This window comes from Carcharodon carcharias, chromosome 5 (assembly GCF_017639515.1).
Source record: "Carcharodon carcharias isolate sCarCar2 chromosome 5, sCarCar2.pri, whole genome shotgun sequence".
Lineage (NCBI taxonomy): Eukaryota > Metazoa > Chordata > Chondrichthyes > Lamniformes > Lamnidae > Carcharodon > Carcharodon carcharias.
The window spans coordinates 158934234-158955017 of NC_054471.1; the positions used below are offsets into that span (position 1 = coordinate 158934234).

General features: G+C 41.3%; 1 protein-coding gene across 5 annotated transcripts in view; it reads left to right on the plus strand.

Moving 5' to 3' along the window:
* The window catches only part of LOC121277886 (TATA-box-binding protein), a 48375-nt gene that overhangs the window by 14722 nt on the left and 12869 nt on the right, over positions 1-20784 (plus strand). For 2 of the 5 annotated variants that reach the window (XR_005942998.1, XR_005942997.1), the window contains exons 4-8: positions 741-828; positions 1797-1888; positions 4404-4571; positions 10166-10260; positions 19692-19887. Coding sequence is in view for 3 of the 5 variants with exons in the window: in XM_041187654.1 (XP_041043588.1) it covers positions 741-828; positions 1797-1888; positions 4404-4571; positions 10166-10260; positions 19692-19771 (523 nt within the window). In the remaining 2 variants the exon portion in view is untranslated. Of the gene's footprint in view, positions 1-740; positions 829-1796; positions 1889-4403; positions 4572-10165; positions 10261-19691; positions 20250-20784 lie in introns of those variants that run through there. The other 3 variants (XM_041187654.1, XM_041187657.1, XM_041187655.1) reach the window with 3 other exon arrangements.

The window sequence follows — 20784 nt, forward strand, 5'->3', positions numbered from 1 at the left end:
AATGACTCTCAATTCAACGAAGACTTGATTTTAAAATTCTCATTCTTGTGTTCAAATCCCTCCATGGCTTCACCCATCCCAATCTCTGTAACCTCCTTCAGCCCTGAAACCCTCCCAGATCTCTGCATTCTTCAAAATCAGACATCTTATCTGAATCTCCAATTCCTATTGCTCCATCATTTGTGACCATGACTTCAGTTGTCCAGGCCCTAATATTGGGAATTCCCTCCCTAAGCCTGGTTACCTCGCCACCCCTCTCTCCTCCTTTAAGACATCCATAAAACCTAGCTCTGACCAAGTTTGTGGTTACCAGTCCTAATCTCTCTCTGGCTCAGTGTCAAATTTTATTTGGTCACACTCCTACGAAACTCGAATGTTATGTTAAAGGTGCTATGTAGATGCATGTTGTTGTTAGATAACTGATGAATTGCTATCTTTAATGAGTGTTCGGGTGCCATGATTCCATACTCGAATCAGGACAGCAATGCCTACTAACAACCTGCCCCCCCCACCTCAAGCTGATTTTTTCATTGTGTGTGGGATTGAGGAATTAGTCTGTATTTCCTTTTGGTATTGGTTTGGCCAGGCAGCTTCAAATGTAAAATGTACAGAAGAATGTTGACTCTTGAATATTATATCAGTGCTTTAATGAAAAGTATTAATTTTCAAAAAACTGCAATGTTTTTCATAAATTACAATGGTTTCTGTAATGAAAACATTTAAATACTTTCTTTATCTAGAAATATAGTGTCCACAGTCAATCTGGGTTGCAAACTGGACTTGAAGACAATAGCTCTTCGAGCAAGAAATGCTGAATATAATCCAAAGGTGAGTGTTCATGTATGTGTGATGCATGTGTGTATGGTTTAGTGAAATACCTTTAAGAGACTTTTTGTTAAAAGTATTGAAGTGAAAAGTTGAATCTACTTTCTAACATGGTCATATTATTTATGGGGGAGATTTATGGAGGGGCAGAAAGAGAGAAGGAGAAAGAGAGAAGATGAGAATGGGACCAAATGGGATGTTTTGGTGTGATTTTTTCCCCTCTCTCTAGTGTTCAAAAGTGCCATCTCTTGTGGCATATTTTTTCTCTCCTCTCAATACAAGAAAAGTTTGCAAAGTCCATGTATACATGACAGACACAAGATACAACAATTATACCTGTCAGCTTGAGAATATTAAACACAATTCTTGGAGATGAAACTGGAGGCCTTGATATCTGAAGAAAGTAGAATTCCAATGAAGAAAAGCTTGCACTTGTACAGGGTTTTGTGTCCCCCCGCCCCCGCCGGAAATTTTTAAAAAAAATTGTGTATATGTCACCATGACGACTGTAGGTGAATAGAATTATTTCCATTTCAATCACTCATGGAAGCATGTAAAATTCTTAAGAGGGTTTGACAGGGTAATTGCTGAGCGGCTGCTTCCCCTGGCTGGAAAGTCTTGAATACAGGGTCATAACCTTGGAGAAGGGGTTGGCCATTTAGGACTGAGGTGAGAAATGATTTTACTGAATGGTGAAGCAGGCTCATGGGACCAAATGGCCCACCCCACTCCTATCCCCTTATGTTATTAGTGTTAGGATCAAGCATTCTCAAGTCAAGTATCATACATCTAAATGCAAAGTAAAGTTTCCCTGGTCTACCCCGTCCCTAATCTCAAAAGAGTACCCCTTTACTGCACCGAATGATGTCAGGCTGTGGCTCTGTTTCCCTTGATGCCGCTAGACCCAGTATTCCCATACCATAGAGGAAACTGCTGACAGCAGTCTAAACTAATACTCATCTCTGTTACAGCGTTTTGCTGCTGTCATCATGAGAATCCGGGAACCACGTACAACTGCACTTATTTTCAGCTCTGGGAAAATGGTGTGCACTGGCGCAAAGAGGTAAGGACATTAATTTTAATCAGAGATCTGATAACTTAATACTGTTCATAACCAACTTTAAAGTTCACATTTGCTGATGCTATGCAAAAATAATGCCCTAGTGGATGCTTTTGGCAACTCTTAATCCCTCTCTCTCCTGTTCCTCATCAGCTGGCAACAATTATCTGAGAACAATAATGTTATGTCTTCAGTAAAAATCATTCCATCAGTACATGGTGTTTCTCCTGCAAAACCTTGGAAGGACAGGCCACCCTCTAGTGCTGATTCAAAGTGATCATCATTTACTTGAGGTTAGACAAGTGTTGCCAGACTGTTGCCCTAGATGAAAGGAAAGATCTTTTCTCCCAAAGTGCTTATTTCTTGCAGTCATTGATTACACAATATCAAATTAACATTGAGAATAGGATTGCTTTGTTTCAAAATCATCATGTTACAGCAAATTAAGAAACTGGTCATTCAACTTTGTCTTGAAAGGGTCTTTAACATGCTTTTGTTGTAGTATTTCATATAAAGATATTTGTGGAAACTAAGGTGCAGTGTGGTTGTGTAGAATAATTTGGCCCATTACACTTTTTGCCTATATTCTTCAGTTGTTTTCGATTTTAATTCCTTTTTAAATGCCACAATTGTCTCTTTAATAGCCACTTACTCTAATGCACTTTGCTGTACTGGAACGGCTTGGCAGGGGTCACAGCAAGTTCTGGAGCGCAAGTCTTCAGTACTATTGCCGGAATGTTTGCAGTATCCAGTGCCTTCAACTGTTTATTGATATCGCATGGAGTGAATCAAACTGGCTTAAGACTGGCATCTGGTAGGGGACCACCGGAGGAGGCCGAGATGGATCATCCACTTGGACTCAGACTTCGTTTGCACAATGACTATGCAGTGGTCACTCCTACCAATACTGTCATGGACAGATACATCTGCAGCAGGCAGGTTGGTGAGGATGAGGTCAAGTATGTTTTTCCCTCTTGTTGGTTCCCTCACCACCTGCTGCAGACCCAGTCTAGCAGCTATGTCCTTTAGTACTTGGACCGCTCAGTCATTAATGGTGCTACTGAGCCACTGTTGGTGATGGACATTGAAGTCCCCCACCCAGAATACATTCTATGCCCATGCCACCCTCAGTGCTTCCTCCAAGTGATGTTCAACATGGAGGAGCACTGATTTATCAGCTGAGGGAGGGTGTACATGACAATCAGCAGGAGTTTTCCTTGTCCATGTTTGACCTGATGCCATGACACCTCATAGGGTCTGGAGTCGATGTTGAGGACTACCAGGGCAACTCCCCCTTGACTGTATACCACTGTGCTGCCATCTCTGCTGGGTCTGTCCTGCAGGTGGAACAGGACATACCAGGGATGGTGATGGTGGAACCTGGGACATTGCTTGTAAGGTATGATTCAATGAGGATGACAATGTCAGGCTGTTGCTTGACTAGTCTGTGAGACAGCTCTCCCAATTTTGGCACTAGCCTCCAGATATTAATAAGGAGGGTGGTCCATCTTCATTCGTCTTTTGAGACTTTGTAGGGGTTTTATACAACTTGAGTGGCTTGCTAGGCTGTTTCAGAGGGCCGGGAGTCAGACGACAGATTTCCTTCCCTAAAGTGAATGTGAACCGGATGAGTTTTAACAATAATGGTCATCATTGGACTTTTAATTACAGATTTTTATGGAATTCAAATTCCACCATCTGCCTTGGCAGGATTCGAATCCGGGTCCCCAGAGCATTACCCTGGGTCTCTGGATTACTAGTCCAGCAACAATACCACTGTGCCATCGCCTCCCCACACGCCATTACCTCCCCACTTCGCCTCCAAGTTAAAATTCTAGTTCTTGAGAAATGTTTTAAGATAACTTGCTGTGCATGGATTATTAAGCTGCATTTGAGAATTCTGACCTCAGAAGTGCTTCTCGCCAGAATTTGACTGGAAATGTTGATTTCACGGGTTATGGAAATAGGAGTTTAATTAGTATTACAAGTCAAATTTCCTTTCTCCAATTTACAATTGCCAAAAATAGTGTATTTAAGAAATGATTACTGCTACTGGCTTTACAATACAATTATTTGAGAATAATTATTTGAGAAGATTTAAAGAATAAACTTAAAACAAGGAACTGTGTTGAGCATAATAGCCAGTACATCACTTAATATTAGTGATTAAAAGCAGAAAATGCCAAAATACTCATCAGGTCAGGCAGCATCTGTGGAGAGAAGCAGGGTTAATGTTTCAAGCTGAAGTGTTCTGATGAAAGGTCATTGATCTGAAACATCAAGTCTGTTTCTCTCTCTTGACTGATGCTCCCTGATTTGCTGAGCACTTTACAACTTTTTCTGTTTTGATTTCAAATTAACAGTATCTGGAGGTTTTTTCTTTTGATTTAATAGTGGTTTTGATTAGAAGAAGGAACTGCGTAAACACCACGTTATCAAGTTGTTCCTGATTGCCACTGGCACTGAAAACAATCATTATTTGCTCAATAATAAGTACTAACCCTTGTCTGCTTTGCAGTGAAGAACAGTCACGATTGGCTGCGAGAAAATATGCCAGAGTTGTTCAGAAATTGGGGTTCCCGGCTAAGTTTCTGGACTTTAAGATTCAAAACATGGTGGGCAGCTGTGATGTGAAATTTCCCATTCGGCTGGAGGGCCTGGTGCTCACTCATCAGCAATTCAGCAGGTAAAGACCATCGGAAGAAGTGCAGGGAATTCAACTTGCAATCAGAGAATAAAGTTTAAAACTAATAGTCATGTTTGCATGTACTGCTTTCTGAGGAGAAAAAAAGCTCCTGTTCCTCTGTTAACTGCAAAGATACAGGGATCATTATCGTGAAAATCGATGTTGAATCTTCATTCAGCAGGTTACACTCTCAACTCTTGAGTCAATGTGTTCAAGCCCCAGTGCAAAGACTTGAGCACACAGTCTAGACTGGCACTCGCAGCGCAGTAATTCAGCACTCCCTCAGTATCAATATGCATTGTGTTCACAGGTTTTTCCCTTCTGGCCCTGCCCTCAACTTAATTGTTTCCTATTTTTTCAGTCAATCCAGAGGCTAACTTAGATTTTTTTAAAAAGGGAAAATTCAGCAGTGATTAGGAATAAAAGTGGCTAGTTTCTGTTTGCAGCATCCCCAGTGAGCCACCATGACAATGTATAATGGATGCATCTGTTGAATTCTGTATAATATTCCTTACTAGAGTTAAATGTGTGCTCTAAATCGCTGCATAGTGTATTTATATCATGCAACTCTTTCAGTCAGCATTGGTGAAGATGCATTAACACGTCATCTTTTAACCATAAGACTTAGGAGCAGAAGTAGGCCATTCAGTGAGATCATGGCTGATCTGATAATCCTCAATTCCACCTTCCGGCCTTTACTCCATAACCTTTGATTCCCTTCCTGATTAAAAATCTGTCTATCTCAGCCTTGAATATACTTAACGACCCAGCCTCCACAGACCTCTCCGGTAAAGAATTCCACAGACTGACTATCCTCTGAGAGAAGAAATTCCTCCTCATCCCTGCTTTAAATGGGTGTCCCCTTACTCTGAGATTATGCCCTCTGGTCCTAAACTCTCACACAAGGGGAAACAACCTCAGCACCTCCCCTGTCAAGCCGCCTAAGAATCTTTTATGTTTCAATAAGGTGGCCTCTCATTCTTCTAAATTCCAATGTGTACAGGCCCAACCGACTCAAAGTTTCCTCATAAGAAAATCCCTCCATACCCAGAATCAACCTAGTGAACCTTGTCTGGACTGCCTCCAATGCCAGTGTATCTTTCCTTAGATAAGGGAACCAAAATTGTTCACAGTATTCTAGGTATGGTCCAACTGGTGCCTTGCATAGTTTTAGCAAGACTTCCCTATTTTTATGCTCTATTCTCTTTGAAATAAAGGCCAATATTCCATTTGCCTTCCCTATCACCTGTTGAACTTCTATGTTAGCTTTTTGGGATTCATGCACAAGGACTATCAAATCCATCTGTGCTGCAGCCTTCTGCAGCCTTTCTCCATTTAAATAATATTCAGTTCCTCTTTTCTTCCTATCAAAGTGCATAACCTCACATTTTCCCACATTATATTCCGTCTGCCAAGTTTTTGCCCATTCATTTAACCTGCCTATATCCCTCTGTAGAGTCCTTGTGTCATCCTCACCACTTGCCTTCCCACCTATTTTTGTGTCATCCGCAAACTTGGCAATAGTACATTCACTCCCCTTGTCTAAGTCATTGTACATATTGTAAAGAATTGAAGCCCTAGTACTGATCCCTGTGGTACTCCACTAGTTACAGGTTGCCTTCCCGAAAATGCCCCAGTTATCCCAACTCTGTCTTCTATTAGTGAGGCAATCCCCTGTCCGTGCTAATATACTACCCCGACACCATATGGGCTGTTATCTTATTAAGTGGCCTTATGTGCGGTACCTTATCGAATGCCTTTTGGAAATACAAATATGTTATATCTACTGGTTACCCTTCATCTATCCTGCTTATTACCACCTCAAAGAATTCTAGTAGATTTTTTAGGCATGATTGCCCCTTCATGAAGCCTTGCTGACCTTCCGTGATTAGATTATGTATTTCTAAATGCTCTGCTATTACATCCTTTATAATAGACTCCAACATTTTCCCAATGACAGATGTTAAGCTAACTGGTCTGTAGTTACCTGTTTAGCCTCCCTTTTTGAATAAGGGTGTTACATTGGCCATTCTCTAAACCTTTGGGACTTTTCCATAACCTAAGGATTCTTGGAAGATTGCTACTAGTGCTTCCACTATCTCTGTAGCTACTTCCTTTAATATCCTAGGATGTAACCCATCAGGTCCAGGGGGCTTATCGGCCTTAAGCCCATTGGTTTCCCTAGTACTTTTTCTCTAGTGATAGTTATTGTATTTATTTCCTCTCCCCCTCTTTTGTCCCTTGATTATTTTGTATTTTTGGAATGCTATTAGCATCTTCTACTATGAAGACTGGAGCAAAATGTTTATTCAACTTCTCTGCCATTTCCTGGTTCCACATTATTATTTCCCCTGCCTCATTCCTGAAGGGGCCTATGTTCACTTTGGCTTCTCTCTTCCTTTTTATATTTTTTTAAAAATTTCCCAATCCTCTGACTTACCACTAATCTTTGCCACATTGTATGTTTTTTCTTTCAATTTGGTACTTCTTAACTTCTTTGGTTAACCATGGTTGGTTTATTCCCTTCCTTGAATCCTCTGTCCTCACTGGGATATATCTTTGTTGACAGTCATGAACCATTTTCTTAAATGTCTGCCATTGTTCATCAACCGCCTTTTCTGCTAAACAGCTTACCCAGTCCACTCCAGCCAACTCTGCCCTCATTCCATTATAATTATCCTTATTCAAGTTTAGCACAGTTGTTTCTGACCCAAGTTTTTCACTCACATTGAATGCTAAATTCTACCATGTCATGGTCACTGTTTACTAGAGGATCCTTTACTCTGAGATCATTTATTGAAGCTACCTCATTACACACTACCAGATCCAAAATAGCCTGATCCCTGGTTGGATTCACAACATATTGTTCTAAGGAACTGTCCCGAATACACTCTGAATTCTTACTCATGTCTACCTCTGCCAATTTGATTTTTCCAATCTACATGATTAAAGTCACCCATGATTAACATACTGCTTTTTTTATATGCCTTCATTATCTCCTGATTTATTCTCTCTCCTACGGTATAGCTACTGTCAGGGGGCCTGTAGACTACTTCCACCAGTGTCGTCTTCCCTTTACTATTTCTTACCTCCACCCATATTGATTCTACATCTTCTGGTCCAAGATCCCTTCTTGTTATTGCACTTATTTCATCTTGTACTAACAAAGCTGTCCCACCACCCTTTCCTTCCTGTCTATCCTTTCAAAAAGTCACATGCCCCTGAATATTTAGTTTCCAGCTTTGATCTCCTTGTAACTACATCTCAATGCCCATTAATCTGTATTTGTACCATTAATCCATTTATTTTGTTCCAAATACTACATGTTTTTAAGTAAAGAACTATTAATTTTGCCTTTTTACCATTTTTTCCCCTTTTGACCTTATTTGCTGCTGTTTTTTAATGTTTATACATTCTGTCCCTTCCTGTCACTTTCTGGGTATCGTTTCCTAATTAGCTGCCCTGTAAGGCCACCATTCCTTTTGCTTTGTAAGCCTATGTATCCCTTTTCCAGAACCCTCCACCCCCCCTCTCTATTTAGTTTAAAGCCCTCTCTACAGCCCTAGTTATTCAGTTCGCCAGGACACTGGCCCCAGCACGGTTCAAGTGAAGCCTGTCCTGCCGGAACAGCTCCCTTTTTCCCCACAACTGGTGCCAGTGCCCCATGAATTGAAACCCATTCCTCCCTCACCAATCTCTGAGCCATGCATTTAACTCAACTTTATTTGCTCTATGCCAGTTTGCCCATGACTCAGGTAGTAATCCCGAGATTATTACCTTGGAGATTCTGCTTTTTAATTTGGCTCCTAACTATTCAGGTTCTTTCAGCAGAACCTCCTTTCTAGTCCTATCAATGTCATTGGTACCAACATGGACGGCGACAACTGGATCCCTCCCCTTCCACTCAAAGCTCCTCTCCAGCTCTGAAGAGATGTCCTTAACCCTGGCACTGGGCAGGCAACACAGCCTTCGGAACTCATGCTCACAGCTGCAAAGTATCTACCCATCTAACTATACTGTCCCCTACCACTACTATGTTCCAATTTCCTTCCCCCTGTACCACAGTGCCATGGTCAGTTTGCTCATCCTCCCTGCAGTCCCCACTCTCACCCACACTGTCTGCTTGAACCTTGTAACTGTTGGACAGTTGCAGGGGCCGAGGCTCCTCAAACACTACCCCCTGGGTCCCCAAACCTGCTTCACCTGCAGTCACACCCTCCTGTCCCTGATCACAGACCAAACTTGAATGACCTAATCTGAGGGGGTGTGACCACCTCCTGGAGCAAAGTGTCCAGGTAACTTTCCCACTCCCTGATGTGACGCAATGTCTGCAGCTCGGACTCCAGCTCCTTGACTCGGATCCGAAGTTCCTTGAGCTGCAAACACTTGGTACAGATGTATTTTCTCTGGATCACCTTGATGTCCAGCAGCTCCCACATGCTGCAGCAGCAACACGTCACCCGCCCTGCCATCACTATCGTATTTTATTCAATTTATTAATTAATTACTCTAGTATCCCCACTCTTTACGCTTTATTATAATTTTTATACATACCAGTATTGATCTTATACTTAACAAGTTCTCTAATGAATTAATTACTGCAAATTATGGCCCACTGTCTCTCACCAAGACGATCTCACTTCTTGCAGTGTTAACTAGTGCAGAATAATTAAAATATTAAATAAGAATTTAAAGTTTTGTATTCTGGAGTTAGCCGAGAATTAGAATACCATATGATCAGACCAAGGGAATCTTCACAGCCCTTTTGGCCTCTTCTGCTATTGTGCTTAGATATATTTGAGATTTAAAAAAAAATACCCAGGATGAGGTCTTTGTTTTCCTGTTCAAACCCAGTAAGTAATGTGTTCTTTAGCCTGCCATGTAGCTAAAGAGCTCTGAAGAGTCTTATGGACTCTAAATGTTAACTCTTTCTCTACCCACAGATGCTGCCTGAGCTGAGTTTTTCCAGCATTTTCTGTTTTTATTTCTTTGGCTGCCAGATTGGGGCTGCTTTTGGTAGTCAGACCCTTGCCTCAGTGGCCAATCCATATTTCATAGCTTGCACTGCACCCTGTGACATTATGTCTTACTATATTCCTGCTTGGAAGTTGCAGCATCAATTACTAATGCTCCTCCAGAGTGATTCAGTTCCAATGGATTTGCTCCCGTCCTTTCAGAAACTCCTCAGAGACTTGATAACTATCAAATTGTCTGGAATGCTAACCTTAGAGTCAAGAAAATATGAATGCCTTTGGTTCCAGATCTTATCACTCTCAACGAATGTATAGCAGATATATAAAGTTCCCTCTATTGTGTCCCAATCTCATAGCACCATCTACTGGTCAATCCTTTGGCCTGTGTAAGATTATTCATTTTTATTCAACTATGGTCAGTTTGTCTTGTGCCCGTTAGGAATTGGGTCAAGGCTGCAAACTTGTGACCTTTGCAGCCTTGCACATATCTTACCATCTCTCTGGAATGGAAAGGAACTAGGATCTGAGAGATAAATTATAATTTTAAAAATCCAACCAAGTAATGTACCACAAGAAGTTATAGTTGTATGCTCAGTTATCAAACTTTTTCTTTTTTTGTAGTTATGAACCTGAATTGTTTCCTGGATTAATCTACCGAATGATTAAACCGAGAATTGTACTGCTAATATTTGTATCTGGGAAAGTTGTGTTGACGGGTAAGTTGCATCATTTGTTTACAAACTTGGAGCAGGAGTAAGCTATTCAGCCCTTCGAGCCTACTCCGCCAGTCATTATGATCAAGGTTAATCATCCAGCTCATTAGCCTGCTCCTGCTTTCTCTCCATACCCTTTGATCCCTTTCGCCCCAAGCGCTATATCTAACTCCTTCTTGAAAGCATATGATGTTTCAGCCTCAACAACTTTGTGGTAACAAATTCCACAGGCTCACCATTCTCTGGGTGAAGAAATTTCTCCTCATCTCAATCCTAAATGGTCTACCCCATATCCTCAAACTGTGACCCCTGGTTCTGGACTCCCCCACCATCGGGAACATCTTTCCTGCATCTACCCTGTCTAGTCCTGTTAGAATTTTATAGGTTTCTATGAGATCCCCCCCTCATTCTTCTAAACTCCAGCGAATATAATCCTAATCAACTCAATCTCTCCTCATATGTCAGTCCTGCCATCCCAGGGATTAGTCGGGTCAACCTTCGCTGCACTCCCTCTATAGCAAGCACATCCTTCTTCAGATAAGGAGACCAAATATTCCACACAATATTGCACACGATATTCCAGGCCCTTTACAATTGCAGCAGGACATCCCGATTCCTGTGCTCGAATCCTCTGGCTATGAAGGCCAACATACTATTTGCCGCCTTTACAGCCTGCTGCACCTGCATGCTTACCTTCAGCGACTGGTGTACAAGGACACCCAGGTCTCGATGCACATTCTCCTCTCTCAATTTACAGCCATTCAGATAATCTGCCTTTCTGTTTTTGCTACCAAAATCTCACATTTATCCACATTATACTGCATCTGCCATGCATTTTCCCACTCACTCAGCTTGTCCAAATCACACTGAAGCATCTCTGCATCCTCCTCACAACTCACCCTCCCACCCAGCTTTGTGTCATCTGCAAATTTGGAGATATTATATTTAATTTCTTCATCTAAATCATTAATATATATTGTGAATAACTGGGGTCCCAGCACCAATCCTTGCGGTACCCCACTAGTCACTGCCTGCCATTTGGAAAAAGACCTGTTTATTCCTACTCTTTGTTTCCTGTCTGCCAACCAGTTTTCTATCCATCTCAATACACTACCCCCAATCCCAAGAGCTTTAATTTTACACGCCAATCTCTTATGTGGGACTTTGTCGAAAGCCTTCTGAAAGTCCAAATAAACCACATCCACTGGCTCCCCTCATCAACTAGCCTAGTTACATTTTCGAAAAATTCCAGTAGATTTGTCAAGAATGATTTCCCTTTCATAAATCCTAGCTGACTCAGTCCAATTCTGCCACTGTTTTCCACGTGCTCAGCTATTAAATCTTTTATAATGGACTCTAGAATTTTCCCCACTACTGACATCAGGCTAACTGGTTTATAATTCCCTGTTTTCTCTCTGCCTCCCTTTTTAAATAGTGGGGTTACATTAGCTACCCTCCAATCTGTAGGAACTGTTCCAGAGCCTATAGAATCTCAGAAGATGACCACCAATGCATCCACTATTTCTAGGGCCACTTCCTTCAGTACTCTGGGATGTAGATTATCAGGCCCTGGGGATTTATTGGCCTTCAATCCCATCAATTTCCCCAACACCATTTTCCTACTAATACTGATTTCTTTCAGTTCCTCCCCCTCACTAAACCCTGTATTCCCCAACATTTCTGGTATATTATTAGCGTCCTCCCTTGTGAAGACAGAACCAAAGTATGTATTTAGTTGGTCAGCCATTTCTTTGTTCCCCATTATAAATTCCCCAGTTTCTGACTGTAAGGGACCTACACTTGTCTTCACCAATCTTCCTCTTCACATACCTATAGAACTTTTGCAGTCAGTTTTTATGTTCCCTGTAAGCTTACACTCATACTCTATTTTCCCCTCCTTAACCAATCCCTTGGTCCTCCTTTGCTGAATTCTAAATTGCTCCCAATCCTCAGGTCTGTTGTTTTTTCTGGCCAACTGGCCAATTTGTATGCCTCTTCCTTGCATCTAATACTATCTCTAATTTCCCTTGTAAGCCATGGTTTGGCCACCTTTCCTGTTTTACTTTTACACCAGACAGGAATAAACAATTGTTGCAGTTCATCCATGCGCTCTTTGAATGTTTGCCATTGCCTATCCACCGTCATCCCTTTAAGTAACGTTTCCCAATCCATCATAGCTAACTTGCGCCTCATACCATCGTAGTTTCCTTTATTAAGTTTCAGGACCCAAGTCTCAGAATCAACCACGTCATTCTTCATCTTGATGAAGGATTCTACCATATTATGGTCGCTCATACCCAACGGGCCTCTCACAACTAGATTGCCAGTTATTCCTTTCTCATTACACAATACCCAGTGGAGGATGGCCTGTTCTCTTGTTGGTTCCTCAATGCATTGGCCCAGAAAAACATCCTGTATACACTCCAGGAATTCCTCCTCTACGGTATTGTTACTAATTTGATTTGCCCAATCCATATGCATATTAAAGTCACCCGTAATTACAGATGTTCCTTTATTACATGCGTCTCTAATTTCCTGTTTAATGCCATTTTCAACATCACTACAGTTTGGGGGTCTATATACAACCACCACTAACGTTTTTTGCCCCTTAGTGTTTCTCAGCTCCACCCATACAGATACCATATCGTCGGAGCTAATACCTTTCCTCAGTGTGCATTAATTTCCTCTTTAACCAGCAATGCAACTCCACCACCTTTTCCTTTTTGTCTGTCCTTCCTAAATACTAAATACCCCTGGATGTTCAGTTCCCATCCCTGGTCACCCTGCAGCCATGTCTCTGTAATCCTGACTATACCTGTTTACATCTATTTGCATGGTTAATTCACCCACTTTATTGCAAATGTCTTATTAGGTTGGTTTTTATAACTAACTGCTCACTTGAGGATTTTGCTTGATGAATGAATGGTTCTTTTTTTCCCCCTTTACATTAACTTCACATAGCTCACAACATGAACTTGACAAGATGCAAAAGGGAAAATGGATAATTTAGTTATACTACTTTACAGGGATAATGTGGAACACGTTGAACAGGGTGTCTCGGAGGAAGCAGAGGTGGATAGTTAACCAAGTCAAGCAGGAATTGCCTAGATGTTTGGCAGAGAATGCAATATTTAAGAGGGAACTGCACGGTATTTTTCAAGCTTTCAGACTGAACAAATGGACCACAATGGCCCCTTCTAGCCCAGTAAATTCCCATGACAAACCAGATCTTTCAGTTTTTCAAACTGCTGCATAGATTCAAGTGAAGTACCTTATTTCTATTTCCTGACTCGTCTTTCTTCTTCTCCTTTCTTTCATTGATCCATTTTTTTAGCAGTCGGAAAATGTCAGTATTGGAAATAGTGCTTTAAGGCTATGCAGCAGAGGCTAGTGGAATCTTTGCATTTCGAGTGCCATTTCGCATTTGACACTATAATGGACAATTCAGTCCATCTTAACATCCATCCAAAAATGCTCTTTATTACAGCATCCAGTTGCTTGAGATTTCGACCATTTACATTTGCTAGGCATCTATTCTTTTTGTTGATAATGCTATGAGAATTTCCTTATGGTCATGTAAGTTTTATAGTTAACTCATTTGAACCATTGTCCTGTGCTCAGAATTTAAAACAATATTCCAAATTCACCTCTTACATTTCCTTGACTATTTTGTACACATCCAAGATCAGGTTTTAGATACCTCCTTCCCAGGTTTCACCAATCTTCCCTCATAGTTCAGACCTTTTGACAGCACCCATCTAGTGGCTGTTCTCTGCAGTACTCCTAGTGCTTAAGTCTTGACAATTTGGATTAAGGTCTTTTGTAGTTCTGCATGCTGTTGCCTCTGTCTGCTGCTCTGCATGGGTTGGAAGTGATCAACATCCAGTCTTCTAACTTTTTCTCCCTCAATGTTTCTCAGACTTTCACAGAATCACAGTGCAGAAGAAGCCTTTTGGCCCATCGAGCCTGCACCGACACATGAGAAACACCTGACCTACCTACCTAATCCCATTTACCAGCACTTGGCCCATAGCCTTGAATGTTATGACGTGCCAAGTGCTCATCCAGGTACTTTTTAAAGGATGTGAGGCAACCTGCCTCCACCACCCTCCCAGACAGTGTATTCCAGACCGTCACCATCCTCTGGGTATAAAAGTTTTTCCTCACATCCCCCCTAAACCTCCTGCCCCTCACCTTGAACTTATGCCCCCTTGTGACTGACACTTGAACTAAGGGGAACAGCTGCTCCCTATCCACCCTATCCATGCCACTCATAATCTTACACACCTTGATCAGGTCGCCCCTCAGTCTTCTCTGCTCCAACGAAAACAACCCAAGTCTATCCAACCTCTTCCTAACTTAAATGTTTCATCCCAGGCAACATCCTGATGAATCTCCTCTGCACCCCCTCCTGTGCAATCACATCCTTCCTATAATGTGGCAACCAGAACTGCACACACTACTCCCGTTGTGGCCTCACTAAGGTTCTGTACAACTCCAACATGACCTCCCTACTTTTATAATCTATGCCTCGATTGATAAAGGCAAGTGTCCCATATGCCTTTTTCACCACCCCACTAACATGCCCCTCCGCCTTCAGAGATCTGTGGACACCCACGCCAAGGTCCCTTTGTACCCCAGAACATCCTAGTGCCATGCCATTCATTAAATACTTCCTTGTCAAATTACTCCTTCCAAAGTGTATCACCTCATCCTTTTCAGGGTTAAATTCCATCTGCCACTTATCTGCCCATTTGACCATCCCGTCCATATCTTCCTGTAGCCCAAGACATTCAACCTCACTAAATCACCCATATCTCAGGTGGCCGTAACAGAGGTGTCCGTTCTCCATATGCTGTGTTTCTCCTCCTCCTCCAGTTGTCATATGGACAGGGTGGAAAAGGTAATCTATTTCTTTCCAAAATTAACTGCAACGTTACACCACTAACAAACAACACTGCCCATATGGATGTCAGAATGAAATCTCTACGTTGGAAAGGAGCATCGCTCTCCATCTTTGCAAACTCTGAGTGTATTGCTCTTTGTGTCATCCACAAACTTACTCATCCTACCCCCACATAGTCATCTATCTTGTTTATATAAATGACAAATAATAGGGGACCGAGCACAGATCCCTGTGGTACGCCACTGGACACTGGCTTCCAGTCACTAAAGCATCCTTCTGTCATCACCCTCTGCCTCCTACAACTAAGCCAATTTTGAATCCACCTTATCAAATTACCCTGTATCCCATGTGCATTTGCCTTCTTTATAAGTCTCCCATGTGGGACCTTGTCAAAGGCTTTGCTGAAATCTATATAAACTACATCAACTGCACTAGCCTCATCTACAGACCTGGTCACCTTCTCAAAAAATTCAATCAAATTTGTTAGGCATGACCTCCCTCTGACAAAGCCATGCTGACTATCCCTGATCAAACCTTGCCTCTCCAAGTGGAGATAGATATTCTCCTTCAGAACTTTCTCCAATAGTTTCCCTACCACTGATGTGAGACTCACTGGCCTGTAGTTCCCTGGCTTATCTCTACAACCCTTCTTAAATAGCAGTAACACATTAGCTGTTCTCCAGTCCTCTGGCGCCTCCTCTGTGGCCAGAGAGGAATTAAAAATTTGGGTCAGAGCCTCTGCGACCTCCTCCCTTGTCTCTTTCAGTAGCATGGGGCACAAATCATCTGGACCTGGAGATTTGTCCACTTTTAAGTCTGCCAACACCTCCAATACCTTGTCACTCCCTATATCAATTTGCTTAAGAACCTCCCAGTCTCTCCCCCCGAGTTTGATACCTTCATCCTCATTCTCTTGGGTGAAGACGGATGTGAAGTATTCATTCAACACTCTAGTGATGTCCTCTGGCTCCACCCATAGATTGCCCCCTTGGTCCCTTATGGACACTACTCTTTCCCTGGTTATCCTCTTCCCATTGATATACTTATAGAATATCTTGGGGTTTTCCCTACTTTTACCAGCCAGAGCTTTCTCATATCCCCTCTTTGCACTCCTAATTGCTTTCTTAAGCTCCACCTTGCACTTTCTGTACTCCACTAATGCCTCTGCTGATTTGCTTCCCTTGTACCTGCTAAAAGCCTCTATTTTCCTTCTCATTTTAACCTGAATATCTCTGGTCATCCATGGTTCTCTGGGCTTGTTACTCTTCCTATCACCCTAGAGGGAACATGTTGACCCTCCCCTTTTCCTTTTTGAACATCCCCCACTCTTCCTCTGTAGATTTCCCCACAAGTAACTGTTCCCAGTCTACCTTGGCCAGATCCTGCCTTGTTTTACTAAATTCCACTCTCACTCAATCCAAAACATTTTTTTGCAACTTGTCGATTTCTTTGTCCATAACAAACTTAAACTGTACCATGTTGTGGTCACTATCGCTAAAATGCTAGCCCACCACCACCTCAGCCACCTGCCTGGCTTCATTCCCCAGAATTAGGTCCAGCACTGCGCTGTCCCTTGTTGGATCCTCTACATATTGACCTAAAAAGTTCTCCTGTACATATTTCAAGAAATCCACTCCATCCAAGCCCTTAACACTATGTCTATCCCAATTAACGTTGGGAAAGTTGAAATCACCTAATATAATTACCCTTTCATTATTGTTTTTACACACCTCTACAAATTGTGCACATATTTGCTCCTCAATTTCCCGCTGACTATTTGGGGGTCTGTAATAACTGCTAATAATGTGGTTGCCCCTTTTTTTATTCCTAAGCTGTATCCACGAGGCTTCATTCGATGCCCCCCTCCAAGATATCATCTCTCCTTACTTCAACAACTGACTCCTTAACTAATAATGCAATACCTCCTCCTCTTTTACCCCCTCCCCTGTCTTGCCTGAAGATTCTATATCCCGGAATGTTGAGCTGCCAATCATGCCCTTCCCTCAACCACGTCTCAGTGATTGCTTCTATATCACAATTCCACATGTCAATCCTCACCCTTAACTCATCCGTTTTACCTGTAATACTCCTGGCATTAAAGTAGAGGCTATCAAGCCTTGCCTTACTCCCTTGAAGCTTATTGCAGCTGTACTCCCTCTGACTTGATTGTTTTGCTGTATTATGATGTATCCCTATTCTGCTAACATTATGTGTCCCCTCCCCCTGCCGAATTAGTTTAATTTCACATAAATCACTTTTACACAATCGCTTTCCTCTTTTCACCATTGGTAAGTTCAGCTGTGCAACTGAGGAGAATCCTTAAACCACAACCACTTACAGTCATTAATCTCCTGACCAGGATAAAGCCCAAGGGTCTATGAGCAAGACCAAGAGAGTTCTTCAATGTTCGCTGCAGCCCTTAGCCATTGCCTTGCTTTATCATATGTCATGGGTTTGGTGTGATATAAACAAACTATTTGTGTGTGGAAATGTGATAGTATAGTTATCTATGTATTTACATAGAAATGTAGTACTTGAGCAGGAGTAGGCCATTCAGCCCTTCAAACCTGCTCTGCCATTCAATAAGATCATAGCTGATCTAGTTGTCTCAACTCCACTTTGCTATCTGCCCCCATAACCTTAGGGGAGTCAATGAAAAATCTGTTTAACTCTGCTTTGAAAAAATTCAATGACCCAGCCTCCACTGCTTTCTGGGAAGACAATTCCACATACTAACTACCTTTTGAGAGGAAAAAGTTTCTCCTCACCTCTGTCTTAAACAGTAGACCTCTTGTTTCTTACTGTCTTCTGGTTCCAGTTTCTCCCACAAGTGGAAACATCCTCCCAGAATCTGCCCTATCAAATCCCCTCAGGATCTTATGTTTCAATAAGCACACCTCTCATTCTTAACTCCAATGGGTATAGGCCCAACCTGTCCAACCTTTCTTAAGCCCCTCATCCCAGGAAAGAGTTGAGTAAATCTTCTCTGAAGTGCTTCTAATGCAAGTATATCTTTTTTCAAATAAGGAGACAAAAACTGTCCAGTTTTCCAGAGACGGTCTAACCAAGACCCTGTATAGCTGCAAACTTCCCTACTTTTATATTCCATTCCCTTTCAATAAGTGCCAACATTCCATTTGCCTTTCTAAAAGTTACTGGAGTTGAAGTGGTTCAGTTCTAAAAGAGTGATCTCATCTTTCATATCTCATCCTTTAGTACTCAGTTTTGCAGCTTTCTCTGGACTCCCTCCAATAATTGTATATCTTTCTCATAATGAACACTACTTCAAATATGACCTCCCCATTGTCACCTGTAACTTCAAAGCCCTTGCCTTTTGAGTGAAGTTGTATTCCTCATTTTATTTACTTGATTACCTGCAAGAACTCAACCAATAACTTCAATAATCCATCTGCCTAAATGCCACCATCTTTTCTGCCACATTATCTCAAGCATTTAGTCTGTATTCCACATTCTGACTTCAGCTAATCTCATATCCTCACACTAATCTTTGTGAAATTTCATCTGCCAACTCTTCAAATTGACTGAGCCTTTAGATTATTGTGCAGTAGTCAGCATCTTCAAATTTAGACACCATAGTCAAATTCCTGCCCTCTAATTATGTAACAAACATGTCTTTCACTTGCTCTGCAACAGGTAAAGCATACAGTAACAAGGCGGTGCTTAAGTTCTTTTGGTTTCTTGATTAGAAATCTTAAAGTATCTGTGCTACCCTCCCAGAATGGGATAAAGCATTTATGCAAAAATGTGTAATTTGCACACATTGTTTCTTTGCATTTTCAGTTGTGAAGCATTGCATCAGCAGCAACTGTTGACACACGTTCAAACTGATATGAAAATTTTATTCATTCCATTTTTGTTTTGCACCTTTTCTGGTGCATGAATTCAGTTGTATTTTGCTTTCTTTTCATTTTCTAAATGTACAACAATACAAATTATCTAGCCAATTTTGCTTTTAAAGTTGGGTTTGCTGCATACAATGAGTCTAACACCACACAATAGTTGTATATCTGCGGATATATTTCAAGTCACAATGTAGCAGGCAACAAGGCTGGATGAGTTGGAATAGTATCAGGATGTGTTTAATGACTAACTTTTTATTGTTCTTATGCTCTGTGTAATTGTATCATGATGGTAATGAAAACTCTATGGTTAATTATTTGTGATCTAATTAGTTACTAAGATTTCAACAGCCTACTGAGTTGAATAGAATTATATAAAACGCACAGCAGAGAAACAGGTCATTTGAGCAAACTGGCCCATTATCTACTTGTGCTGCCTCCCACTCTATTTCATCTAACCCTATCAGCATAACTTTCTATTCTTTTATCCCTCATATGTTTACCTAACTTCCCCTTAATGTATCAATGCTATTCACCTCAACGATTCTTTGTTGGGTTAGTTGAAAAACTGAAAAGCCTCTTGTTCTGTGACTTTATTTTTTGTAACACGCAAATCCACTGTCAGGTTTTCCATTTGTTCCAATGGATGTATAATTTGTATTTTGAAGGTGCAAAAGTTCGTGCTGAAATCTACGAAGCATTTGAAAACATCTATCCAATTTTGAAAGGTTTCAGGAAGACGACATAATTTTGCTCTCGAAGACTTCCTACTCTGAAGGACCATTTCACTTGCCTGCTGCCTTGTATAGCCTGTATAGTTGAACGCTGTTTTCTGCTGGTGTTCTGGCGCAACACTTACATGGGGTGATTCAAATTTATTATATGAAATGATTTAGGAGTAAAATCAGTACTTTTTAAACAATAGTACCATTCTGGCCACCCTATGAGAGCAGTTTTTGAAAAATCATTGTCAGGAACTTGAGTTGTCTTTTACTTGGAATTTTATCAACCAATGGAACATTTTGTTTTGCATGTTATTTATATTGAACTTTTTATAAAATGTAAGCCATGTAAATGTATCTGTTAATGTATTTTCAAGCTCAATTTTTTTAAATTCAACCTTACTTGAAAATATCTTGCTTTTTAAAGCATGATCAAAGACTGTTCCCTAAATTGGCAGCCGATTTACAACTTTGATTTTTACATTAAATTTTTTTTTCCATTCAGTACAGTACACATTGATCATGATTATTAATGACAAGGTTGTACAGACAACTGAATATATGACGTATTGATGCTGGTATCCTTGTAACCGAGAGTAGAATTTCACAAACTTGCTGATTGATCACGATTTCATTTAATAGCGCAACAGGCTTGAGGGGTTAAATGGTCTGCTTCTGTCCCTATGTAACTAACATTCCAATTTTCATTAGTGCCGATGGGTCCACTCCATTCCCCCCCCCCCCCCAAACATTGGTGGCAGCTGTGGCTTAGATCGTCGCACGCATCAGACGCTAGTGGGTTCAAATCTTATTTCAGGGATATGAGCACAGCCTAGGCTCCGGTGCACTCTTGCGCGGACATAAAAGATCCCATGGCACACTTTTCAGAGAAGAGTAGGGGAGTTCCCGCTGTACTAGTCAAACTGAAGTAACACCTGAAATCAGATTATCTGATCAATGAGTTTGTGGGTGCTTGCTATACACAAATTGACTGCTGCACTGTCATTACAATGGTACTGCACATTACAATAGTACAATC